We start from the raw sequence: 23,056 nt of genomic DNA on the forward strand, positions 1-23,056 counted from the left end.
AACGCAGCATTAGGACACAATCACATTAAATAAGGAATCCAAACAAGATAATGAGGAGGGAACAGGTGATGGGAATAAGTAATAATTAACAATAAGCAGGAGAACGAGGGGGCGGGGACAAGAGACCGGAGGCACATGACACAATAAACAAGACATGAGCCTCCACATAAAGCCTGGGATTGCAAGAACCCTGCCACCACAACCAAATACAAATACAACACAAGACTCCTGGGCAGGGTCCTGACAATAGTTCATTATGTAAGGTCACTGAAAATAGAGTTATGTACTGTATATTAAATTGCATTTCTATCAATAGATCTTCCTAAAATTCACACACTGCACCTTTAAAGAACACAAATTTAAGATACCAAGAACTTGACAAGCGCAAACCTTAGTAATCTGAAAGGCAAACTTTTTAACTGTATGTCTTTATGTTCTTTTATTGTCAAAAGATGGTTTGCTCTGGTGCACACAGTATTTCTGGCACATAGACACTATATAAACATTCATTGTATGGAGAATTTCATATTGTACTAAAAGATTCGGAATGACAAGAGGGTACAGAAATAATAGGAGAATATTTTAAGCAAACTCTTCATTAAGCAAAGATCTCCTCTAAGTTCCTTTAGAGAGTGCAGAGACAGCAAGCTGAAAAAGAAACAAATCACACTGATATTGCCTTTGACACTCACTTAGTTTGCATTCGACTTCCTATCCATTGTTTCCAAGCTAAAGCTTAAAGCAGACATATCATGCTTTTAAATCTGTCCTTTTTACATATACACCTTTTTTGAACAATGGGTGCTGTTGCAATCCTCTTGTGGTAAAGAAATTATGTTTGCTCTCTCACTGGACTGTGCTGGACAGGATCCAGAAACTCCATTAGTTTGCCAAACTACATTAGAGGACTCTCGGCAATAGCAAATTACAATCGTTATGTACAATCATAATGAAGTCAAATGTCCATGTCAGATAGCAATTCATGTTTAAATGGGATATGACATGTTCTTTTTATTATTTTATTATGTTCTCTGAGCTGTACTTATAATATTACTCAAGTTTTATGCCGAAATAGACAAAATGGAGTAATTAAGTAAAATAAGCAGTGTTTTAGTTGCTGATAAAGAATGATGCATGATAATTGTAATCTCCAAAAGATTTATTATAAGAATAATTTACAAATATGCAAAACCAAAACGTTTGGCATAAGTAAAAATAATTTATTGGTAACAAACAGAAGGTAAATAATTTACTGTTGCTGAAAGCCGTTTCAGCAACAGGACAGCGCCGTGAGTGTTTTGAAGAATATCACTTACAAAAAATTCTCATTTCACCATATCCAAAAGTACAATAAATCAGTGGGGTAGCATTTAAAAAAAAATCAAAATAAATGCAATATTAGCACTTTTTAAAAGCAAAAAAATCTGCTTACCAGGCTACAGGTGAAGCAGCTCTTCTCCCAGCTGATCTCAGCTTCACGCCTTCTAAAGTCCAGTAAACTGTCCTCATTTATGTCCAAGAGACTCAATAATAATCTTTTACATTTTCATTTTTCATATTTAAAAATGTTTGTGTGCTGCTGCGCATCCATGTGTGTAATAAGCAAATGTGCATTGTCGTTATAGGTGCATATTACTAACGTGCTCTTTAAATAACAAAAACAATATTGAGCCATTGACTTTAGACTGTAGTACGTAGTCGCAAAGTTGTATCAAAATAGCAACACACTAACAATGCGCCTAAACACACCTTGTTTTCAAGCCAGCGTGCACATGTGCGCACAAATGGGCGCAAATGCATTTGCTAACAACTTGATGCTGGACATGAAAATGGTCTGAAACTAGCAACATTTTTCATTTGTTTTTTTTCCAGAGAATGATTCACATAAATGTTTTCATTATTGTTATTGTTTTAAAATATGCAGGATAACTTGCAGGATGTATTAATAATACCAAGACCTGTTAAATGTCAATAGATCAAGGCAAAATTGAATCATGACCACTTTAAATGAACCCTTGCCTTTAAACCAAACTGCAGCTACTTTCACTTTTAACATCTGCTGGATTGTTTTTAACCCAATGCTGGGTAAATATTGGACAGAACACATGTTTGGTTATAAATAAACCTATGCTGAGTTGTTGTTATCTCAACCATGATTTGAAACAACACTGTGTTAACACAACCCAGCATAGGTTTATTTATTAACCCAACATGTCTACTGTCCAATATTTATCCAGCATTGAGTAAAAAATTTAGGAATAATCTTAGCGGTTTTGTTTTTAGGATTATGAAATGAAAGGACAGTTATTGGATAGTTGCATTAAAATAATGTGAATGACAACCCATGCCAAAATACATTATCATGCATGTGCAGTGTTTGTCTTAGTCATAATGAAATGTGCCTTTAGCTAAGAACATCTCTAGCAAGGTCAGTTAGTATTTCTGTGTCTATTGGGAAACCAAGCAGGTTTAAAACTTAGTGCCTTTAGACATGCTGTGTATCGTGTAATTTATGTACATCTTCCAACCAATTTTTCAGTTTAGCAGGATACCACATTATAATATGTGACTGTAAAAATACAAAATAATTGTTGGAAGACATGATTGCCAAAAAACGTGATAATTCCAGCAGTAAAATGATTAAAGTTAAAAAAATGGAGTGTCAGACACTAAAACATTTTATGTGTACACTGAGCTCCAATGCTAGCTAAACTAGTTGGCCATCAGCTGGAAAGTCTGACCTCTGTTGCCACATATTAATGGTGACTGTACATGCATGAGGTCAGTCATGGGTGAATAATTATTCTCTTAGGGGTCATGCAGAGTGTAAACGCTTGATCCATGGATCAATTCTTGGTTGGGAATTCCAACCAACCACATCCAAATTAAAAGGAACTGGAGAGAGATACATCTTCATACTGTGCAATTGAGGCGTGTTTTTCTGACATTCTCCTTTAAAATAGCTTTAAAAATATATTTTTTAAGAATGTAAAAACAAATTTGCGAGGACTCACCCACCAATCATGTGGCATTTGTGAAGGTGTGGTAATGACCGGCTGAAAGCACTCATTCACCGTTTGCCCTGGCTTAACTTTCTCTCCAATCATGTAATTTCTGAATCTTCAAGTGTACATAGACCTAATGTGGGTGAAAATTATCATAATATAAGCCGGTGAGAGGGGAGGGTACGTAATGTGCCCGAGAGCTGTGCAAACCGAGAAAAAACTCTGGCGTGTTTGTGTTTATTGGAGGACGAGAGGATATCCATCAAGCCCCGCAGCTGGGCTACTGAGAGCGAGGAGGTGGATCAGACAGCCAGCTGCAATTACATCTCTTCCTGAGAGAAACTTTCACGGGGAAGAGAGAGAGAACGCATCCAAACACAGCGTTTCTGAGAGCGGGGACGGGAGACCAAAGGCAGTTTACTCTCTTTATAAGGCAAAGCGCTAAATAGTGGAGAGGTGCCCTGACAGCGTGACCATGGATTCATGCTGCTCATGTTCATTCTCAATTTGTTATCAGTTGCAAAGCCTCGTACCGCTGTCCTGGCTGGTTTAGAGCGACTACAAACGTGGAAACAACTTTGGAGATACTCCAAAGAAGAAGCTTTTAGATTGACAGTGATTAAATGGAAGATATTCACCTCGAGAGTGTGATGGAAACTCTCCTGGGATGCAGTTCCTGTTTCAGTGAGCAGTAGGTGAGGTGAGATGAACTAGATCCAGGGAGGTACATATGTATAAGGAGAAACTATGTCCTTCAGTGACAGCATTCCTCAGGAGGGAGCGCAAGGGACCGGTGAGCAGAAGAACACACGGGTGAAGAGGGCCGTCCGCATCTCTAGTGTTGTGGCTCAAGAGGTGAGAACAAGCATGCAGATCAGTTAAACAGAATTGTTGCTACTTTGTTTTTTCTGGCAATGTTTGTCTAAGACTTTTTTATATTAGACAAGTTTAATCATAGTTTGTTGTATGCGTTCAATGAGTTAAAAACTGAAAGCTTGTGTAGAAATGATTTTGTTGTAATTTTATTAAGTATGGAGTTCAGTAATGTTCAATGTAGGTTAAGAAAACATTAAAAAGGGAACATGTTTAGTCAATTGTAATCTAATGGGAGCTTGTGTGTTATTGAGAGAGACAAGTAGAGTCAGATGAGGTAAACTGAGCCACGTCTATAGCATCTCTTCAGAATTGAATGGATTGCCAGTGTTGTGACGTGTTATTTCAGTCATTATTTAGGGACAGCAAAACATGAGACTTGGATTCTTTGAAATGTGATTATAAATTGGCGTTTGTTCCTGTTTTGAAAGTTGAGACCATCTGGTCAAAAAAGACCGCCTGGTTAAAAAGGAACAAACCCAAACAATTTGTAGTTTGTTTGTTGTAGTTTAACTACAATGTTTTAAAGGGCACCTATTTCATTGCTAAAAAACCCCATTATTTTGTGTATTTGGTATAATACAATGTGTTTGTGTGGTTTATGGTTAAAAAAACAAATTATTTTTCACATACCGTACATTTTTGTAGCTCCAGGTGTCCCTCTCTTCCTGAAACGCACTGACTCATGCAGTACAAAAATCATTCATTTGAAAAGCGCTGTGTCCCTGATTGGCCAGCTAATCTGTACGTTGTGATTGGTCTGAATACCTCTGACGTCAGTCGGAAATGGACGCTCCTTACATGTTTGAAAGATTCGGTCACAATGCAATGCTGACAGGAGTTAACTTACAGGCTGAGTCCGAAGCGGGAGGAATTATGATAATTTCGGTCTTCTTTACATCATCAATGAAGTAAACTGTTGCCTACAATCTGTGTGTTTGTTGACATTAACTCACGTCATCGTTTACTTTGGGGTATGAACCTTTTGCATATCATTAACGTACTAATACAGGCCAAAGGAAATTAAAAGTCACGAATCGGATAATTGGTGCTCTTTTTCTACTCATTGTTGGTTCACATATAAACAGTTTTTGGGTTATTTTAAACTGATGGCTGGGTTTGTCCCTGTTTAACCCAAAGTTTTGTGCAGGAAGCACACATACTGAGGCATGTATTGAGCTTGAATGAACTTTAGGTCGCTCTGGATAAAATTTTTATTCAAATGCATAAATATAAATGTGATCTTTTAGTGTAACAAAATTCATTTACACATACAGAATATGCACTGCAAAAAATGATGTGTTAATTTTTTACACATTGTGTGTGTCATGGCATTTAAGGCGTTATGTCATGTTAAAATAAATGAAAGGGCCAACACAAGTTGTGTTAAGAACAGTGACAGGAGTAACGCGTTACAAAGTAATTCAGTTACTGTAATTCCACTACCTTTAGCGGTAACGAGCATGTAACAAAGTATTTTTTTAAATCAAGTAACGCAGTTACAATTACTGAAATTTAAACGAGTTGGTTACTCGCGTTACTCTATTTTGTGATAAATGAACACTTGCAGACAAAACATTTCTGATTACCATTTCAGGACTGTGTTGAGCGGCACAATGAATAATAACACAGAAGAAATTACTTTGTAACACGTTACTCCCATCACTGTTTTAAACACAACTTGTGTCGGCCCTTTCATTTATTTTAATATGAAATAATGCCTTAAATGGCATGACACACACAATGTGTAAAAAATTAACACATCGTTTTTTGCAGTGTGGGGACAGAGATTCATCTCTTCCTGGAACTTCTTAGTTCGAATTTCTTCTGTAATGTCAAACCCCTGCTTTTAAATATATTTTTTTTCTTCATTTGAGGGCTATTTACATGTAAGATTAAATGTTTAATAGGCATGTCTAGTTAAATATAATGGCTGTTGTTTATCATATTAATTGACTACAAGTCATTAGATTATAACCTTTTTATAAGGATAATAAAATTTGCTAAATTAACTACACACATCAACTTTGAGGACAAGTGAGTTGATGTGTAAGAAGCAGGAAAATTAGGCAAGCGTAAGGATCTGAGCGACTTTGACAAGGGCCAAATTGTGATGGCTAGATGACTGGGTCAGAACACCTCCAAACAGCAGCTCTTGTGGGGTGTACCCGGTCGGCAGTGGTCAAGTACCTATTAAAAGTGGTCCTAGGAAAAGCAACTGTAGCTGAAATTGCTGAAAGGTGAATACTGGTGCTGATTGAAAGGTCTAGTGGAGTCCCTGCCTCGACGGGTCAGGGCTGTTTTGGTGGCAAAAGGGGGACCTACACAATATTAGGCAGGTAGTCATAATGTTATGGCTGAGGATTGTCTTTCCACTTCCACATTATGACCCCAACAGTGCTAACTGAAACATTAAGAAGCTTAGAAATTCATCTATAACCAATGCCAACATTATGTTTGGCAACAATTAGTCTTGAGACAGCTCTTTCCTTTTACCCATCATGAGATGGCAATGAGACCTTTGTGTAGGCCATCAGTTGGGACTGAACCAGCTCATATTAATTGCACTAATTTGGTTTGCTTTTTAATTACTGAAAGTTTTCAACTTTATATAGTCCATATCTTTCTTTCTTCACCTTTCTTGTAAATCTGCTTCAAGGCAATGAAAAAAGCTCTATACAAAGTGCTATACTAATAAAGGTGAATTGACCTGATATGAAAGATTGTGGTGTTGTGGTGTTAGAACCTGGATCTGCTCACCACAGCAGGTCAAGGCCCCCACATTCATCTCCGCACAAGGATGCCCTTGACTGCCACAGCACCTGAACAGAGACAATTACTTACCGCTAGTGGCAATGTCCTATAGGCTGTGGTGTTTCCTTGATCGATAATCATCCTCTCCTATGAGATTAACTTTAATGCTCCAGCTGACAGCTCTCTCACGCCGTTCTTCAGCTCAATATGTCTGAGCTTCTACCTGTGATGTTCCCAAGAACTTAATTACTGTGTCACAACACTTTGGGTCTGCTGTGAATGCAATTCTGGCAATGCCTACATTAAACTTGCTGGAACATGAGCAGCATTATTGATTCATTTTAGGGGATGTATTTTGTAAGCCACTATAATGGTCTTTCAATAAAGGGGTCTTATATGTGAAGACTCCATGATGACATTGGTGGACAGCTGGTGCAGGGTAGGAGGCAGGAGGAAGTTTTCGCCTTACAGAATGTGAATGCCTGAAACAACACACGAGTGATGCATATGGCATTGTGGAATAGTCTGTAAGCCAAGGTTATTTGTTCTATATATTTTCGATTGATGAGACCTATAGGTTTGTGAACTTTATGACCTGACTAAGTCCGTCTGTAACAATCGACAGTAATAAATTAAGTGTGTTAACTGTAAATGTTATTGCAAGCGCTCTATAAAGGAATGGGAATTTGGCTCTAGATCAAAAATAGAAATTGTTTGAGAACAAGGAGTCGGTTTTATGTTTTATGGTGTATTGGAGCTTCACTGTAGTTCAACTCCAGAAGGTTATTTTGAATCTCAAAGTTTTGAAATGACATGTAGAACCCCAACCCACCCCAGTAAACACACGCACACCCTCACATATTTAAAGTGATATTAGTGGGGAGTGATCATAGACTTATATATTTATAGTATAGTATAGTAGCATACATACAGTGGTTAGAAAAAATAGTTATTCATTTTAGTGAGTGATTTACCATAAAATGTGACCTGATCCTCAATTAGGTCACAACAATAGACAAACACAATGGCCCTCATTTATCATTCTTGCGTAGAAACGGGCGTATATGTTGGCGTAAGATTATGCTTACACTCCTCTCACCGCCTGATTTATGAAACTGTGCGTACCGTTGATATTCAGGTGTACGCAATATCTGCCCTTCATAAATGCCGCGGCCGAAAACGAGCGTCATTAGAATAACAAGCCCATATAAATTCAAGTCTCCGCCTCCCCCACGCCCTCATTTTACGACATTGACACACGAAAGACGGCAAAGAAGAGAATCCGGGGAAGTGAAAAGAAACAAAATTGTTTTATTTGGCAGTTTAAAGAGTGGGATTAAAGACACATTAATAATTGGATGACAATTTGTAATATTCTTATTATTATTTTTATTATTAATTGATATTTAGAAGAATAATTATTTATCATTATTATTATTTACTGTTGCCTACATCTAAATTCTATGTCTGCTTAATGGTTCAGTTAATTTTTTTATATAATATTTTAAAATGATGTAGTAACTTTTATAGTGTGTTGTTCTGTATTTACATACAGTTGTTTGTTAGCTGTATCTTAGATCCAGTTTGATACGGAGCTCCGGATATAATTCAAATTAACAATTTGTTTCCACGACATCCACATGTTTTAGCTAAGCTAATTCATAATTTGAAGTAATAATAATTGTAATAGTAATTACGAAATATTCTAAATATTATAATAATTAATTCCAAGGAACAAACTGTTGAATATTGGGAACAAATTCTAAATTTATGGCCATGCTTTAGACTAAATAAGAAAAAGAAGTGTCCATAGCATAAAAAATTATTTGTGGCCATAATTTTGTCCGCATGTCATCATGATCGGATTTACGGCTCCATTCAACACAAGCATTTTACCTTACCTCATCTGTATTTATTTATCATCAAATGGTACGTAACTAGCTTACCTTTTGATGCATTACCATGTTTTCGTAGCACATCCTTGTGCTTTCTTGCAATGTGCCGCTTCAGATTCCAGGAAGAATATTTGCTAACTTTTACAGTCTCTCCGCAGTCCCTTTCAATTTTTTCTTCCTGCTCAATCTTAACTTTGATTTTTACTAAACATTTATGTATAAGGCTTGAATTCCATAACTTATTGCTAGACGTTTTTACAGATTCTCGAACTAGCAAATTATCAAAGGGCGTTCTGGGTTCAACGAGCGGTGCTGAGGGAGCGGAATTTTCAGAAAGGCGCTTTGATGGTAATATTACCGCACCGCTCAACGATCCGCTCCCACTAAGCTCCGTTCACATGCTCGCTCTGAAACATCAGGTAAAGCGCACAGGCTCTCAACTGAAGGAATACATATGCATACAAATTAAATGCTTTGGTAAAGTCTCACAAATTAAACATTGAACATTGTTGCATAAAAATAAACACTGAAGTTTATATTTACTATGTTTTTTACAGTGGGTCATAATATATCATATATTTTAGTTTGTCAGTACGTTTTGTGGTGTTAGGAAGTTTTTGCGCATTTCTGCACTAACTCAAAATGTGCGTACACCACCTCCTGAGCTGGCGTAGGATTTGAGCGTGCCGTACGCCAACGTCCATATTGATAAATCTCAAAGTCACCGTGGTTTTGGGTGTACGCAAGGTGTACGCTGGAAATTTGGTGTAAGCACTTTTGATAAATGAGGGCCATTGTGCTTAAGCTGACAACAAACAAATAATTCTAGTTGTGTCTTTTTGAAAACACCCAGTAGCCTCTTATGGAACGGCTGAAAATCCACAAGGGGGCGCATTTGTTCCTCAGACGTTGCACAATAAACATGACATCCGAATATATTCATTATAAATCGTGAATGAAAAGTGAGATTCGAACGAATGTCTGTTAGTGAACTTATTGTATACACTATTTATATCGTAATTCTGTCAGAAACGTCAAGATTGTGAGATGAACAAATCGTTTTGGATTAAAAGGCTTGGATATTCCATTTCCTTGGACTTTTGGGGATTTATGAACAATTTGTTTTGGACAATTTTACCGAAGCGGATAAAGGAAAGATTTTGAAGGTAAGTAAATATCCTAAATTGGCGCCGCCCGGTTCAGGTAACTAACAACTAGATTACAGTTTTATGACTGCTAAAAATCATATTATGCTTTCTGTGTGCGCTTATTGGAATCCCGAAAGTCTAAGCTTTACAACGATGTGCCGCATGACCGTATATTTTGAAGATTTAATGCTTCAAAGTTACAATGACGTAATGCAGCCTCACGTGCAAGGGAGGGGGTGTGCCGTGTACGGCACAGTGTTCCTTATCAGGTTAAACATTCACAGTGCTAGAGGAAAAAGTAAGTTAACCATTGGATTTAATAGCCTGTTAAACCTTCTTCAAGCAAGCACTTTCAGTAGTTTTGAATCAGACCTGCACATTATTCAGATGGAATTTTAACCCATTCTTCTTTACAAAACGCTTCAACATTTGTAGGATGTCTGGTGTGAATTGCTCTCTTGAGGTCATTCCACAGGTTAAGGTCTGGGCTTTGACTAGGGCTTTAACTGGCATTGTTTTTCTTATGCCAGTCTGTGGTGGATTTACTTCGATTCCTAAGGTCATTGTCCTGCTGCATTAACCAACTTCTACTGAGCTTCACTGGGGTTTGCCAAGGTGCTTTTTTGCGAACTCCAGACGCACATCAACATTTTTTGGAGAGCAGTGACTTCCTCTGTGGTATTCTCCCGTTGACACCGTGCCTGTTCAAAGACTTATGGTATGGTAGACTCATGAACAGAGATGTGTGCCACTTCCAATGATGTCTTCAAGACTTTAGCTGTTACTCGTGGGTTCTTTTTTACTTCATTGAGTATTCTGTGTTGTGCCTTAGGAGTCATCTTGGCTGTGCACTCACTTCTAGGAAGGGAAACTACAGTATTAAGACAACTTCTCTAACTGTAGACTGATGGATGTCTAAACATTTTGAGATTGTTTTGTATCCCTTTTTAGCCTTATGGAGTGCAATAACTCTTAATCGGATATCTTTAGAGAGCTCCTTCTTGCGAGGCATGATTCATAAAACTGATGCTTCTTAAGTACATCAATCTTAAAATGTTTGAGTGTATTTTAATCAATCAAAGTAGCACTAAACCACACCTTTAACTAATGTTATTAATTGGAATCCAGTTTGCCTATAAATTTTACAAATTCACTTACATTTTCCTAAAGTACAGTGAATGTTGAACGGGTGTTTTCAAAAAATACACAAGAAACTAGAATTATTTGTGTGTTGTCAGCTTATGCACATTGTGTCTATTGTTGTGACCTAGATGAGAATCAGATCACATTTTATGGCAAATCACAGTAGAAAACCAGTTCATTTCTAGGGGTTCACATACTTTTTCTTGATACTGTATAATGGTCTCTCCTAGATTCCCAGAAAAAAACAGGTGCAATAGATTTCGACATGGCTTTGATGCTTGGCTTCTTGCAACAGATGGTGGTACAGTTACTTATTACACAGGCATTGCAGGTGTAAATTTAGGTTGCTGAGCATTGCAATGATCACTTTTATGCTTTATCACTATCGCACCCTTGAGCAGTCACTGAACTCCTCTGTGTTCCTGCAAATAATGCACAGTGAATGTCTTAGCATTGATGATGAGACAGAGTTAAAATAAGAAACGGACCGTTCAAAATGTGCTCTTTGTAGCTGGTGGCCCTGTACTGTGATTACATGTGAGCTGGTGTTGGTTAATCAACAAACCTTGAGGTGATTAAAACAGATTTATTATATCAGGTGACAGGAATCCAATGTCACTGTTTTAAGCAGGCAGACAAAGGTAACAGATCCAAGCACAAACAGCATTTTAGTAAAACAGAAATAACAAGACCAGGAACAACAAGAACCAGGGAGGAGAACACTTCAAACAATAACCAACCAAGAACAAGAACACAAGGGGGCTATTTATACACAGGTGGTAACGAGCAAACAAGAAACAGTTGGGCAAGGAAATTAACCAGGACCAATAACTACAAAAGACTACAAAACATGACAGACAGAACAGAATATCAAAATAAAAGTACAAGACGGGGAAAACACAGGACAGGTTCATAACATCCACAGCAAAATTACTGGTGTTAAATGGTGTATATATGAGTCCCACCCTGTCTGGAAAATAACAGAACATTGAAAGGAAATATAGTTGATGTTTTTTGTACAAATCTGCCAGGAGATAAGCTGTAAATTTATTACAACAACAGTTTCAAGAATCTCTCCTAGTGGGCACTCTCTCCTCCTTCACTCCCTCTCTCTCTCTCTCTCTCTCTCTCTCTCTCTCTCTCTCTCTCTCTCTCTCTCTCTCTCTCTCTCTCTCTCTCTCTCTCTCTCTCTCTCTCTCTCTCTCTCTCTCTCTCTCTCTCTCTCTATCACTCTCTCTCTCTCTATCACTCTCTCTCTATCTCTCTCTGAGTTATTCTGCATCTGAATCAGAGAATAGATGGCTATAAGTCTTCAATAAAGCCCTTACCTTAAAACTTTCAGGCTTTCTTGGGAATAGTGATGGTAATAGTTGAGCCCAAAGCTCAGCAGTAGATAGACTGAAATCTACAAGAGAAACCACCAATCCATGGACAATACAAGAGTCAGCAGAAAGTCATAAAGAGAGGAGAAATAAGGACCTGGAGGTGGACAAATCCTGGATCAGTGCCTGAACTCACTGTTACCCAGGCATGGTCAGAGAGTCAGAGATTCTGCTTCAGTCTGCCACTTGTGCTGTGGGCAGGGGTAGTCAGGGTATTATTTGTGGATCATGATTCTGACCTTGGTGCTGAAGCCACTAAACAAGCTCTTCCAGCCCTGTCTTTCTTCTGCTCAACATCAGCCTTCATGCGAAGCACACATGCCTTGCAAAGTAGACTCCCAAAGCTTTCACTTTTGGGACAAGACAAGTCCCAATCTTAGGGAGGAGGGCAAAGAGGTAAGAGGAACGTGAAAGTTTTGAGTTGAGGACATGTTTTTTATCTTTATTACTAAGAAATGTATTTTTACGATTTGATGTCTGCTAATTTGAATAATCTGTTTGGATTTGTGTAGTTCAGAGATTAATTTATTTATTATGTGATTATTATTATGATTATTATGTAAGGTTCTGACCATGTTTTGCTGTTCCACAAATACAGTATGATTTATATGAATGAGTGATGATGCAAGGGTGGGATTTTTGACCTAGTTACAAAAATAGTGGCATGAATTAAACATTATTAATCTAGAAGCTAACTGTGATGAGCTGTTAGTCACTGCTGACGTTATTTGTGAGTGTAAAATGACAGTGTCAGTGAGATGAGCTCTTTTTGAAAACCCTAATATAGTCATCATAACTGAATTACATCTGGAAGATCTGTTTTATATCTCTCTCTTGCTTTTCTGCTTGTGGCGGATGTGTTTCTTCTTCCTAACTGATGCATAATGAGCAAGAAAAAGATTAGATTAGTGTAAATGAATTATGATTTTGCATCTCTGGTCTTTAGTTGTTTATGAAGATTGAGAAGAAGAAAAAAATGCTTGAATCTGTAATTGTAAATGAAGAGCTCAGATGCAAAAGCTAAACACCACCATGCCGGTTAGAATATTGACCACATTTTTGAGCCTTTGTACCTTTATTCAGAAAGGGCAGTGTAGTGTGACTGGAGAGAGAGAGAGGGTGGGATTGGGAAAAGACCGTGGATCATGTTTAAACTTGGGTCTCTCTTGTGAATACAAACAGAATGTGGCAGCCACGTGGATCACAGCACCCCCTATAGTATGGTTCAGTTTTTTTAATTTTTACCTGTTGAATTCAGACTTTTTATCATATGCGATGTTTCTAGTTGCATCTTCAGTGATTTTGAAACTGTTTACTATGGATTTTCCAAAGAAGTGGATTTATTTTTTTGAAGTGGAGAGAGGCTTCTGCCAAAAAAGCTTGTTAAATACCAATAAAATGACTTAAGGGACATTTGTGAAAATATGATATTTCATTTACTGACTAATAACCTTTCATTGCCATTTAAGTGAAATTACTGAACCTTAAAGGAACAGTATGTAAGAAATTTATATCAATTAATCATTAAATGGCCCTGAAATGTCACTAGACATTAAGAAATCATTTTCATTTCAAATACTTCTATCACTCAGAACAGCGGTCCGGCCAGGATATTGTCATTTAAAAAGTGGAGTTGCAGCCCTCAACTGATGTTTATGTTGTCGTTTGGTATATTGGCCACCAGCTGTGTGATTGCAGTACCAGTTTTAGCCACACGTTTTGTGATTGCAATACCAGTTTTGGCCACAATCCTACATACTGTTCCTTTAACAAAAGAGCCTGATAAAAATGCTCATTTCAACAAAAACAAAAAATGTCAGATGCACTTCAAATATACAGAAATTTGTGTTTGCTCTTAAAATTTTTGAATCAAATTTGCCACTGTGAGCTATAAGAATAGTTGAAACATATTTGTGTGTGTGCGAGGCCAGAAATTAAAAAAAAAAAAAAATTTGATTAAACAGAAACTGAAACGGACAAGGAGATCAATGAGTACATAACGGCTACTGTAGTTGCAACACACATTTGGAAATGCGAGGCGCTAGAGAGAATTATTTATTTAAATGCAAAATACAATTTCATCACTAGGGGGAAAATTCTACTTATTGTTCCTTTAAAGGAACACGCCCACATTTTGGGATTTAAGCTTATTCACCATATCTCCCAGAGTTAGATAAATCCATAAATACCTTTCTCATCTCTGTGCGTGCTGTAACTCTGTCTGACGCAGGCGCTGCTAGCTTAGCTTAGCACAAAGACTGGAAGTGAATGGCTCCAGCTAGCAAACTGCTCCCAATAAGTGACAAAATAGCGCGAACATTTTCCTATTTATGTGTTGTGATTTGTATAGTCACACCGTGTTCAAATAGCAAGGTCATATGAGACACAGCCATCTTTTAACAGTATACACACTGGGATCTATATTTTCAGAAGGCGAAGAACTGCTACTTGAGCGGAGTGATTTGCACAACTCTGACCGAACTCTCTGCTCCTCACCAGGGGGCTTCTTGGGTGCTACGAGCAAATCACTCAGGATGTGAATCACGAGCAAATGTGTGGCTTTTACACAAAAATATTTTGTGTCTCTCCTGACTGGGTGGGCCAGCCATCAGTCTGAGTGGGCCAGTGCCACCCTGGCCCTTATGTAGCCTCGCCACTGGTGTGTTCATGTTTAGCTATACTTTTTGAGGGCCAAATACTTTTTAGTATTGTAGTCTAGTGAGAAAAATCTGAAGTCATTGAAAATAATTTTAAATAGGTTTGTTTTGGGATAGGGGAAGGAATAGCACATATCAATATGTTAGTATGCGTATGATTGTGTCTATAAGAGGTCTTCACTACTTCCACTACGAAGCTCTGTCTCCTTCCCTCTACTTCCCTGTATGCGCCGATGTGTTGTTTTTTCCTCAGGCTGTATATTATGAGTAAGAGTAATTAAAGTCTCACTAAATTGTGTCATGAGCAAATGACTAAACATTGGTCCCCTCTTTAGGGGCCTTGAAAAACTAATGAGTGAAAGTTTTCTCCCCCGGCCTAAGTGAATGTTGAAAAGAATAAGGCATTAATGTTCTCCCTGCAGTCATGTCTACTCATTTGAGAACATCTCTAAGACTAAACATAGGTTCATTTTTTCACCCACTGTGAGTTAAGGCCCACTCGATACCTGTCAGAAATATATGATCATATGATCTCCTACAGCAAACTTTGTAAAAGGCATCCATAAATAAACAGTGAAAGTGAAGCTCATTACCCTGATGGGTAGCAAATGAAATTTACATAAACAATTGGAACAACCATTCTTGTGTGTTGTACAATGACCAATAATTGTTTTTATTTTTTAAATTCACTTTTATAGTTCAAAAAGTGCTCCTTAAGTCTCATATACAGTGATGTCACTATGTAAATATTGTTGATGTAGGATAATAGTGTAAGCTTTTCTGCACTTGAATGGTGTCCTACGACACCATGATTTTTTTCATTGTGGTGACACTGTTGTTGTCCTGTAAGGTCATTTAAGGAATTCAATTAAAATTGGATATTTTCCTCCACAGGTCCTGTCTCTGGGTGCGGATGTTCTTCCTGAGTATAAGCTCCAAGCTCCCCGCATCCACAAATGGACCATTTTACACTACAGCCCATTCAAGGCGGTGTGGGACTGGGTCATCTTACTGCTCGTGATCTACACGGCCATCGTCACACCTTATTCTGCAGCGTTCCTGCTCAGTGATGAGACGCAGATCAGCGTTGAGGAAGAAGATGCCATGAACCCTTGCTACTATTGTAGTGCACTTAATGTAGTGGACCTCATTGTAGATATCATGTTCGTAGTAGACATTGTAATTAACTTTCGCACAACGTACGTAAACAGCAATGACGAAGTCGTGAGTCAGCCGGGGCGGATAGCCGTACATTATTTTAAAGGCTGGTTCCTCATTGACATGGTGGCTGCCATTCCCTTCGACTTGCTCATTTACGGCTCTGGAGAGGAGGTGAGTGACTGTGTGAAGTAATGATGTCACCATTTATGTGTTTGGATTGCTGTACTGTAATGAGAAGTACTCACTATCGCCCGTTGGTGCGTTGTTTTATGCATTTATAGACAACAACTCTCATTGGCCTGCTGAAGACCGCTCGGCTGCTGCGATTGGTGCGCGTGGCTCGTAAACTAGATCGCTACTCTGAGTATGGAGCTGCTGTGCTTTTTCTACTCATGTGCACCTTCGCGCTGATCGCCCATTGGCTGGCCTGCATCTGGTATGCTATTGGGAACGTGGAGAGAAGTTCCAATTCTAAGATTGGTTGGTTGGACTCTTTAGGAGAACAGCTGGGAAAGCCTTATAATAATTCCATACATGGATCAGGTCCCTCTATTAAAGACAAATACATCACTGCGCTCTACTTCACCTTCAGCAGCCTCACGAGTGTAGGCTTTGGAAACGTCTCACCAAATACCAACTCTGAGAAGATCTTCTCTATCAGTGTCATGCTCATTGGAGGTTAGTGTTACATGCTCCGTTACTGAACATATTCAAAACCAATTTTAAAGGACCCTTACTGTACAATACTGCACTGTACAAGTGGATATACAGTAGTTTTCAAAATTATTTGGCCACCATGCCACCATTAGATTTGTTGTTTTTGCTATTTAGTGAACATATTATTTCTGTCTCTTTATTAGAATACAACTAGAAAATACAGGAAAATTGTATGCAGAATAAATCTATAAGTTAAGAGCAATTCACATTATAACAAAACTATAATGATAGCTATATTAGCGACCAGACCAGCAGACGATAATAATAACTTTATGCTGATTTGTTCGCTAAGCCCAGTACTCGCGCAGATCATTCACCTTTAATGGCATTAACTAATATTGCATATTTCCTTTAAAAACATTTCTAATTGTACACATGTCATTAAAGAGCACCTATTTCGTTGCAAAAAAAACAACGTTATTTTGTGTATTTGGTATAATACAATGTGTTTGCGTGGTTTATGGTTAAAAAACACATTATTTTCCACATACCATACATTTTTGTAGCTAAATGCACAGATTTAAAAAAGCTCTGTGGCCCTGATTGGCCAGCTAATCTGTATTTTGTGATTGGCCTTAATACTGGAAATGTGACACTCCTTACCATGTTTGAAAGATTCGCTCACAATGCAATGCTAACAGGAGTTAACTTAAAGGAACAGTATGTAGGATTGTGGCCAAAACTGGTATTGCAATCACAAAACGTGTGGCTAAAACTGGTACTGCAATCACACAGCTGGTGGCCAATATACCAAACGACAACATAAACATCAGTTGAGGGCTGCAACTCCACTTTTTAAATGACAATATCCTGGCCGGACCGCTGTTGTGAGTGATAGAAGTATTTGAAATGAAAATGATTTCTTAATGTCTAGTGACATTTCAGGGCCATTTAATGATTAATTGATATAAATTTCTTACATACTGTACTGTTCCTTTAAAGGCTGTGAGTCCAAGCGGGAGGAATTATGATAATGTCGGTCTTGTCTACATCACCAATTCCAGGATATTAACTGTTGCCTACAATCCGTGTGTTGGTTGTAGTCCAAGAATGGAGATTTACATTGGAACTCGCATCATCGTTTACTTTGGGTTATGCACCTTCTGCAGATTGTTAACATGTACTAATACACACTTACACACCAAAGAAAATGTAAAATCATGAATAGGTGCTCTTTAAATGTATAAATATGCTTGTTGCATTTACACAGCGGCTGTAACCAGCAGATGTCCTCAACACACTGCCTTTAGTGTATTTCTAAACAGTGAATCTTTTGTAAGTTTGTGTAATATCTTACCTTTTGGTATAGTTAGTGTAGTAGATAAAAAAACATTATAAAGTCAATTTCATTGCAACAGCGGTGGACACCTGAAGTAATTTTATGTAATGGACCTCAGCAATGAGCTTCTCTAGTGTCATCTGTCATTTCAAATGCATGTGCACTTAAGATTCAAATAGATTTAAGTGGCTGGCATTGGTTTATCGTTCATCAGTTGGGGAAAAAAACTCTGCTATTAAAATAAAACAATTTTAAAACGTATTATTTTTATAGTTATCATTATATTGTGAACGGCCCTTTAGAGTGTAAAGTATTTAGTGTGATCTCCCCTTACACCTGTGCAATAGCAGGAAACTGCAGAAATTAAATCTAAATCTAATCTATTGACTTTAGGAATTCAGTCTCCTCAAAAGAGTTCAAGATGTGCTTAGTGCAGTGGATCTCAACCCATTTCACTTCAAGGTCCCTCTTATTTCCCAAAACAATATTTTATGCCCACCCCCACACTTTATTTCTATCCAATAGAATGTTCTAGAGCTTGGCATGAATAGACAGATGTATATTCATTACAAAATAACCAAACAATAAGAAATATATAGATTTTTGGTTGTTTTATCTTATTTAAAAGCTTTTTTGTCTTATTTTAAATCATTTTAAATCATCTTAAGGCCACTTGGAAATCAGTTGAGGACCCCTGTGAGCCCCGGCCCCTGGCTTAGTGCAAAGTGAGGTTACACTAAACACTGACTTTTGCCTGAAGAACACATTTTGTTCTGAAATTTTGTGTACATATTTCCTGTATGTTCTGTTTGTATCTCAAATAAAGATAGGGGGAAAAAAATTGAATGGTCAATAAAACAACAAAACTGGTACTGGCTTAAGACTTCTGCACAATATTACATATTTACCTTTAATCTGTGTGGTTCAAATTTTCTTTAAAATGATTATTAAACTTTTCTTCACAGCGCTGATGTATGCTAGTATATTTGGAAATGTGTCAGCTATAATCCAGAGGTTGTACTCTGGCACAGCGCGTTACCACACTCAAATGCTGCGGGTCCGGGAGTTCATCCGTTTCCACCAGATCCCCAACCCACTCAGGCAACGACTGGAGGAGTATTTTCAGCATGCTTGGTCCTACACTAACGGCATTGACATGAATGCTGTGAGTCACAAAGCTTTATCATGCACACCTGACTGTACTAAACAAGGATTATTCCTGGATACACGACAGGACACATTATGTCGTATCATTTATTACATTATCTTTTGGTTTATCCCACTTCAGGTGCTGAAGGGGTTCCCAGAATGCTTACAGGCAGACATCTGTTTGCATTTAAACCGTACCTTGTTGCAGAACTGTAAAGCTTTCAAGGGGTCCACTAAAGGCTGCTTACGTGCCTTGGCAATGAAGTTCAAGACCACGCATGCTCCACCAGGAGACACCTTGGTCCACGCGGGCGATGTGATTTCAGCACTCTACTTCATTTCTCGTGGTTCTATTGAGATCTTAAAGGGAGATGTAGTAGTGGCCATTTTAGGTAAAGGGCGAGGGCTTTAGTGGTTGTGGTGGTGGTGGTGGGGGTTCACCTGTTTAATACAAAAAACTGACTTTAATTGGGAATATATTTATACGTGTGTATTGTAGCATAACCATAGATGATAGAGACTACTGTTTTTCTTTTGCATTCATGTCCAAAGAAAGTAACTAACTTTTAAAGTTTAACCTCATCATCCTTGTACTGAAAGCCCTTGCAATTTTTTGAGACCTTAAATAGGAAAGTTATTATTGTAGCTCCATCTTGTGTCCATCTTGTGTATTGTTAATGACCAAAAGGGAGCCTAGGGCTATCTATTGTTGTGAGAAACTCATTCAAGCATTCATTTTTGTCTGATCTGTAGAAATGAAAAAATATGTCTGTCATATCTTAATCTCTAATATTCTGCCATTCCCATAATTTATCTTGCAGGAAAGAATGACATCTTTGGAGAGCCTATTAACTGTTTTGCACGTCCTGGAAAGTCAAGCGCAGATGTAAGAGCATTAACTTACTGTGACCTTCACAAAATTCACAGAGAGGATGTACTGGAGGTCCTGGACATGTATCCAGAGTTCTCAGACTGCTTCTGGGGCAACCTGGAGATCACTTTCAACTTGAGAGATGTAAGATCTGTTTATAACTTTTAAGGTATTTATTTGGCAAAATTAGTTGACAGAAAGGCAAACCATAGCGTAATAGGTTATTTGAACATAACAAAATGCATAGAAAAACAAAAAGCTCAAAGGTAATAAAAACATAGACTAACTACACTGCAAAAAATGACTTTCTTACTTAGTATTTTTGTCTTGTTTTCATTAGAAATATCTAAAAATTCTTAAATTAGGAGATGCTTTTTTTGATGAGCAAAATGACCTAAGAAATAAGTCGTGTTTTTAGACAAAAAATATACAATTTAGGTGAATTTGTGATTAAAACGAGCAAAAATATATGCCATTGGGGTAAGAAAAAAATCTTAAAATAAGTTTTCTTTTTTTAAACACTTAATTAATGCAAAATTTTTCACCTCATTGGCAGAAATTTTGTTTTAAGCACAAATTTACTTAAATTGTTTTTTTTTGTCTTAAAACTAGACTTATTTAGGTCTTTTTGCTTATCAAGAAAATACTTCTTGATTTATGAATTTTTAAATATTTCTATTAAAAACAAAGCAAAAATGCTAAGTAAGAAATTCATTTTTGCAGTGTATTTGTTCCGTTTTATTTGTTGTTAATAATTAATGTAATTGGTTAATCCACTTTTTTAGTTATAGTTATATTTTATAGTATATTTATATATTATATTTTATTATTTATTGTAGTCTGGGCTATGTTTTAGGAAACCCTGCACATGTGTTGTTTGTACATTTTTTTGCCAAGCCTCCTTAAATTCCTCTCAAAGCTCAGCTTCAGTTTCTACTCCAAACACACCAATGCAACATGCATTAAACAAATTAATGCATCTTATAAAATATTTAAGTAAATTGTTCAAATTTGGACATCAATTTTTAAATAGACATTATAGTGCAGGATCTTTAAAACGCATCATGAATGTACCTTTAAATGTCTGTCTGATCTCCCCATCAGACAAACACTAAGGTTGGATCAATGAGCAGTGACCCTGACGATTCAGACCATGGCTGTCACGACAATTTCTCACACAGGGAAAGGTTGTTCTTCAGTTCCAAGAATGAGAGAAATCTAGTGCTCCAAGGTAAGACCAAAAACACATATGATAGTTTTTTCTAGATTCTCCTGCAATAGATCAGGGGTATCATATTACGCGGGTGGAGGGCCACTGTACTGCACTCGCAGAAAAAGATACAAAAGTTGTGCCTTTTGCCACTGGGACGCTACCTTTTAAAAAGGTCCTAATATGTACCTTTGAGGTACCAGTATGTACCTTTTAGGTACAAAAGTGTATTTTTTGAAAAGGTACCGAACCAGTAACAAGGTTTTTACCTTCACGTATCTATAGAGTTTAGCTCCAATCCTAACCAAACACACCTTAACCAGTGTATCAAGACCTTGAAGATTACAGACAGGTCTGCTTGATTAAGGTTGTAGCCAGGAGAAGGACTGGACCTGTTTTAGATTCTTTGATCTCACGCACTCTACAATTACTCTTTTCAAGCAGAAAAAACACAGAAGGAAGAAGACAAACCCAACAGAATGACTTACCAAGCACAGAATCCGATCAACGCTCAGGACAGACAAATTGCTCATAGGGACTCAGACATTTTTGCCTCCCAGTCCAGCAGTGATGACGAGGATGAGGCCAAGCATCCGTCTGTGTTAGTGGACTGCTCGCAAAGCCATATCACTAGCTTGGGCAATGCTAATGGGGAGAAGTACCAGAAAACCAGTAACTCTTTTAATGCACTGTCAGGTAGGATTTTAATAATGTGACTTTATCTCTTTCCTGAGGAAAGTGGTTTATTGTCTAACTAAAGGGACACATTTTCCAGCTCCTCTAGAGTTAAACATTTGATTTTTACCATTTTGGAATCCATTTAGCCGATCTCCAAGTTTGGTACCACTTTTAGCATAGCTTAGCATAATCCATTGAATTTGATTAGACCATTAGCATCGCGCTCAAAAATAACCAAAGAGTTTCAATATTTTTCCTATTTAAAACTGTATCGTGTACTAAGACCGACAAAAAATTAAAAGTTGCGATTTTCTAGGCAGATATGACTACTATACTCTCAATCTGTCGTAATAATCAAGGACTTTGCTGATGTAACATGGCTGCAGGAGGCGCAATGATATTACGCATTGCCCGTTAATAGTCCCCTGCTATTAAAAGTAACTAAGGGGACTATTTTCAGCTGCTGCGTAATATCATTATCGAAACTCTCTGGTTATTTTTGAGCAATGCTAAATGGTCCAATCAGATTCAATTGATTGTGCTAAGCTATGCTAAAAGTGGTACCGCCAGATCCCGGGATCGGCTGAATGGATTGTCTCTTTAAGGTGTATTATGTATATATTATATTGGGTAACCGTAAAAGGCTGATTAAGAAAATTACACAAAAAATAATAAAACTTGCATTGCTGAAAGTATGTCAACACACCCCTCTTATTGATGGATTTGGCCGTTTCAGCTACACCTAATAATACCATATTTTTGATTGATTGATCAAGCATACAGCCAAAGGGACATTTCTGTCCCATGATAGCACTGTACCTGTTCAAAAGGGTCTGTAAAGAAAGTTTTAGTGAGTCTGAATGGGTGTTATTCATACCCATGAATGGGGCGTTAGTGGGAAACCTTTTCAGGAAAGTCCTTTAACTTTACTTTAAAGCAGCAGATAAAATAACAACTTCTAATGGATGGCATGGTTTTAAAATGAAATGCTTTGTTGTGTGGATGTCACATACTTTTGGCCACTTGAAAGACACCCTTAGATTAATGACCTTATACAACTATTATATATCTTATGATGTAATTCATATATTAAGATAATTATATAAGTGCAGTTAATGCGTAATGTTGAAATTA

General features: G+C 37.5%; 1 protein-coding gene across 1 annotated transcript in view; it reads left to right on the top strand.

The window, feature by feature from the left end:
• kcnh2a (potassium voltage-gated channel, subfamily H (eag-related), member 2a) overlaps positions 1-23,056 on the top strand; it is a 45,449-nt gene that overhangs the window by 20,578 nt on the left and 1,815 nt on the right. Inside the window, exons 6-12 of the mRNA XM_065276267.1 lie at positions 15,752-16,189; positions 16,300-16,696; positions 18,980-19,179; positions 19,303-19,555; positions 19,985-20,178; positions 21,139-21,265; positions 21,689-21,940. Of these exons, the coding sequence (XP_065132339.1) occupies positions 15,752-16,189; positions 16,300-16,696; positions 18,980-19,179; positions 19,303-19,555; positions 19,985-20,178; positions 21,139-21,265; positions 21,689-21,940 (1,861 nt within the window). The remainder of the gene's footprint in view (positions 1-15,751; positions 16,190-16,299; positions 16,697-18,979; positions 19,180-19,302; positions 19,556-19,984; positions 20,179-21,138; positions 21,266-21,688; positions 21,941-23,056) is intronic.

This window comes from Paramisgurnus dabryanus, chromosome 6 (genome assembly GCF_030506205.2).
Source record: "Paramisgurnus dabryanus chromosome 6, PD_genome_1.1, whole genome shotgun sequence".
Taxonomy (NCBI): Eukaryota; Metazoa; Chordata; class Actinopteri; order Cypriniformes; family Cobitidae; genus Paramisgurnus; species Paramisgurnus dabryanus.